Source organism: Neltuma alba, unplaced genomic scaffold, assembly GCF_004799145.2.
Source record: "Neltuma alba isolate B1F8T4 unplaced genomic scaffold, ASM479914v2 tig00000105_pilon, whole genome shotgun sequence".
NCBI lineage: Eukaryota > Viridiplantae > Streptophyta > Magnoliopsida > Fabales > Fabaceae > Neltuma > Neltuma alba.
The window spans coordinates 729,705-734,667 of record NW_021631921.1 but is presented as its reverse complement, the minus strand read 5'-3'; the positions used below and the strand labels follow the sequence as shown (position 1 = coordinate 734,667).

The following is a 4,963-nucleotide window of genomic DNA, read 5'->3' as shown; positions in this document are numbered from 1 at the left end:
GACATTAAAAAAGCTTGCTGGATCATTGACCAGAGACTTTTGTAAAAGACAAAGACCAGTCCCTCACAGAAAAAGACCCCACCACCCCCAAACACTAACTAGTTTTCAACTTCATCACGCAATTGAACAGCTCTTAACTTGGCATCTCCCATTCCTCCATCTGTTTCTGGGGTCCATTTCACATGCCTAACGATAAGCTCAACCAAAAAAAAAAAGGGGTGGAAGCATTTCATATCAGGACAAACTCTTCTTCAACCTATCTTTCCTACCCAAAAATTTCTCAAGTAAAATCTCAGATTTAAGTCTTGCATATGGAAAAAAAAAAAACAAGGCTATGTTGGAGAACAAGTATATTTTATTTTAAGACCTGATAATACTTGAATATGAAACTATCGGTGGTATGGAATAATATCAGATCGTTGTCAAGAGAAAAAGGGTAGAGTTCATTGAATCATGTGTCACAAAACACTATTCACAATCTTCACATTCAAACAAGTGAATCCACCAAATAGTAGAGTCCACCAATGAGTCATTTACAAGCTTTCAAATAATGAAGAACGTCTTGTAGCATAATGGAGCCCACTAAGTAATAATTTGACAATAACAGATAGTTCAGGCTCACACAGGATTTAACTTGCACAAAAATATGCTTTGGTAGCAGGCAGATATTCAGGCCATGACTATGGTGGAACTGAAAATTAGAGAGACTATAAACTTATTTATATCACATTCATACATAAAATATTACTGACAACAGGGCTACACTGATAAAACACACAAAATATAGGGTTACAAAATAGGAGATTCCATTGTTTATTAACCCCATGTAACAGACCTGCCAAGCACAGAACAATAATATCTAGACCTACAAGGACTCTTTTTCTTCTTTTTTTTGGGGCCAAAACCTACATGGATTACACGTGAAGAAAAATGCAGTGAACTACCTTTTCTTAGTCACGGGAACTTCACATGATTTAAAGGAAAAATAGAAGAGTCCCATGATACATGAGTTCTTTCAAAGTCACTTTCACTGAGGATACCATATTGACGATAAATCTGGCTGTTCCTGAAGAGATTCCATGCCTCCTACGCTTGCTTGCATATCGTCCTTAAAATCAAAAGATGCCAAATCACAGGGGGACCCAAACATTAAATTGAAATTGGAGTTATTACTGCTGTTGCTGATATGATTGTTGGCTTCAAATGGAGAGTTCATGGCCTTGAACCGGTCAAAGTAACCTTCCTTGCGAGCAAACATCTGCTGATTATTGGACATGTTGGAGTCTTCAAAGAAGTTCCCATCCATAATAACTCCCTGATTAGGGAAGAAATTGTTTTGTTGATGCTGAACGTTGGATTGGGGAAGGTTCTGGTTTTCCACAGTTACACGGCTACCAGAACTTATGTTCTTGCTTCCTTGAACATTCGCATCATAGACTGACATAAGGTCAGTAATCATCTTCTGGCCATCTTCAGGGACCCCAAGTCCTGATAGATTTAGTGAAGAGGCAGTGAAATTAACAGACTGAACAGTAGTCTTGGGTTGGGCAAAAGATTGAGGGAAGATAACTGGCTTCACCTCATTAACATGGAAATTTGACCCACCAAAATCTGAGGAAGTGCCTCGACATGGGCAATTCAATTGATGATTGTCCCGAGATGTCCTATCAGCGAAAGCAAGGCGAACATCATTGTAAGGGCATTGAGGGTGCTCACATGTGTAGACTTTATGATCGATCATCATGTTAAAGTCATTGGGAGCCTTCCTCTTCCCAAGGAAATCCAAGTTTGTAACAATCTCTCCCTTGATGGGAAAAGAAGGTTGCTGAACTGGCAGTCTTCCCCTCATTCTATCCATCCCAAGATTGGATGGATTAAGATTTTCAGGCTTCTGGTCCTCCACATCAAAATTTGGCTCTTCCTCGGCTCCTTCAACATCATACTCACTGCAATCATTGATTACCAAAGATCCACTACCTCCAGCTGAGGATAATGGAGGGCAATAATCAGGGTATAGTTCTCTTGCCAAAGCCTCCTCCTGGTTGATGATGGCAAGCCAGGTCGCGCTTTCCTTGGCTGTCATTTTATCTTGAAGGCATTTGGACTGCCTGACTAGCCTGCGAATCTTGGCAATATCAGGAGACATGTGCTTTATGACAGCAGTTAAAACACCTACTTTCCATGCCTTCTTGAGATCATGTGGCTTCTTGTATGGTGGAGGGCCTTGATCTTTAGGTAAACCGATCTGTGGCCACCAATCTTCATTCCCACTGGGCCACCATGGTGGAGGAACTCCCTTCTCCAAAGGAAACCGTCTCTGAGGCGGATCGCAGTGCTGCATCAACGCTGACAAGAGAGAACCCAGGGTTGTGTCCTGAAGCTCTTGCAGAGTGTGTGGAGTTGGACCAAGAGAACTGCATCCATCATTCTTGCCTGGAACTGCATTATCAGCCTGATATTTGGCGATGGCAGCCGGGCCATTCCTATCAAATCTGACTTTATCCTTCCACCATTCGCGGAGATTGTCAGATGCCCCAGTCACAGGTTTTCCCTTCTCTGGAATTATCCCATAAACAAATCCTTGAGCCTTGCAAACCTCCATCATCTTTAGCATGTACTTCAAGATGCCATCTTGAGCCCTTGACATCTTCTTCCTCCTTGCCTGTTCTTGGGACTGCCTTTGCTTCACTGCATCTATTCCTTCCCTAGATTTGTTTTGTTCCTTCAGCCGTTTCAGGCGCATCTTGTCCCTCCACATCCTCCTCTCGAGCTCATCCACATCGATTTCCTCATCACTGTAATCATCTTCAACAGCCACCTCTGGTTCAGCCTGCCGGGTGACAACATCTCCTTCCCCAGTGGGAGCAGAATACATATCCGAATCACCACAAAACCCCATCTCTTCAAACATCATCATCTTTCCCTTCTTTTATACACAGATCAGATTCCACAATACCTCAACCTTGAATAGCTTTACACCTGTCCAAAGTCATGAAGCAAAGATCATATCATTAATTAATCACAGTAAAACCAAACAAATCAAATACTCTCCATTTGAATAGAGTGTTTTAGCCGTAGGATTTTCATCAATAGACTCTTCTTTAATTTCTAACAAGGGAATCTTAGATATTGGGTAAAATTTCCTGATCACCAAAAAAATAATATTAACAGGACTACGTCTAAATTCTTTTCACTTCGAACACACATTAACCAAGCAATCAGGGCTTAATTGATTGCACAGATCTAAACCCTCCACATGTAAACCATGAGAACAAAAGCGTCCACAGTCACTCATATGGTGATTTATGGAAAGGAAACTCAAATTTCAGATCGATATTCTCTCAAACAATCATCAAAAGAAAGCAGCCAAGAGAGGAATCAAAGCTTCATCAAGAATATAAAAGGATAGAAGCAAAACTTTCCAGGAAACTTTCCAAGCAGGCTTTCAAAACAGGATCTAAGACCAACTCAATCACTCAGACAACCAACAAGCGAGTTAAAAAAGCGATTTAGATCATAAATATAGCAAAAGATAAACTAACCCATTATAAAGACTCGTGCAGATCCACCAGGCAACATAATCAGCTTCAATTCAAAAACCATAAACCTTAAAAGAACTCCACAGATCGGATTGAACAATCACAGGCTAACACGAAAGAAACAACACAACAAACAGATAAAAAGGAAGCAGACAAGCAAAAGCAGGCAAGGGAATCTCACCAAAAGATCCCAAAAAAACTGGGACTTTCTCCTCTTCTGCAGTCAGAAAAAGTCAACCGTAGTAGAAGAACAAGAGAAAAAAAGAAGAAGGCGGGTTTCTGAGAGTTGCTCTTCTTCAGAAGAAGGAAGATGCGAAAAGAGGGGGGGGGGGGGGAGAGAAAAGGAAGAGAGAAGTGAGGATGATGCTGGTTTTATTGCTTTATAAGTGGGAGGTGGCCCCCTGGCTCTGCTTGATGAACATGAGAGAGAAAGTGGAGGGTGGGGGCATTGGTGGGGTAAACCCAAATTTGAGGAATGTGAAAAATGGTGGGATATTTATATATCAATCAATCAATCCATTCATTCACGTTCATGTTAGGTTCTTATCCATCTCCTGCCTTAGGGACGTACCCATTCGTTTCTGCATTCATTGCTGTGAAATTTATTATACGCGTTCCATTCCAGTTTTGTAAAAACACGCGATTTTGTGTTTCAACCTGAAAAAGAATACGCGACTTTCTTTTTTAACGAACTGCCAGTAGCATGTGTAGTCCTTACTATAAAACTTATTTAATTAATTTGATTAGATTAAAACAGTTAGGTATGTAAGTTAATTATAAGAAATATCACATGTTTGTCCTAAAACACCATAATCATCTTTCTTAATAGCCTTCTACCTCTTTTACTTGATTATGATTGAGGGAGTATCCATAGGGGTAATTTAGAGAAAATTGATAAATATAAGAAATAAATCTTATATTTAATATCAAAATAAACTCAATAATTAGGTCTTATATTAAAACCGGAGGAGTATATGATAAGAAATAAAAGATATTTTTTAATAGACAAAAATGCATTTTTAATTCTTTAAATTTACACAAGCTTTCATTTCAATATATTTCTTATAAAATATCTTTTCAGTTTACTAACTCAAAAACTGTTAACACACAAAACTTATACAAGGTTTCATTAGAATATTGACATAATAACTTTAATTTTAAAAATAACAATACATAATAACTTTAATTTTAAAAATAATAATACTATTTGGCACAAAAAAAATCATTCGAGACTTAGAGACTACTCATGTTAGGATTAACGAACTGAAAAATATTTTTAAAAAAATATTAAAGGATCAAACTATAAAATTTTATAAAATTAAAGGTGCAGACGTGCAATTGTGTCTTCTTAATTTTATAAGTTTCCTTTTTTCCTTTTGGTTTTTTAAAACTTTTTCAGTATATAAAAGCGGATTTAAAAATTT

General features: G+C 38.3%; 1 protein-coding gene across 2 annotated transcripts; it reads right to left on the bottom strand.

Annotated features, from left to right (window-relative positions):
* Nucleotides 1-692: 692 nt before the first annotated feature.
* On the bottom strand, nt 693-3,950 carry LOC114715451 (protein ETHYLENE INSENSITIVE 3-like). 2 transcript variants are annotated; one of them, XM_028900652.1, is made up of 2 exons: nt 3,721-3,950; nt 693-2,979 (listed from the first exon to the last, which is right to left on the bottom strand). In XM_028900652.1, the coding sequence occupies exon 2, from the start codon at nt 2,915-2,917 to the stop codon at nt 1,028-1,030; it is 1,890 nt and encodes a 629-aa protein (XP_028756485.1). In that variant the 5' UTR covers nt 2,918-2,979; nt 3,721-3,950; the 3' UTR covers nt 693-1,027. The 2 variants fall into 2 exon arrangements, with proteins under 2 accessions (XP_028756485.1, XP_028757192.1); XM_028901359.1 differs by lacking the exon at nt 3,721-3,950 and adding an exon at nt 3,543-3,578.
* Between the last annotated feature and the right edge of the window lie 1,013 nt (nt 3,951-4,963).

Coding starts and splice junctions, on each gene's coding strand:
- LOC114715451 (XM_028900652.1), bottom strand. CDS start 2,917: ATGATGATGTTTGAAGAGATGGGGTTTTGTGGTGATTCGGATATGTAT.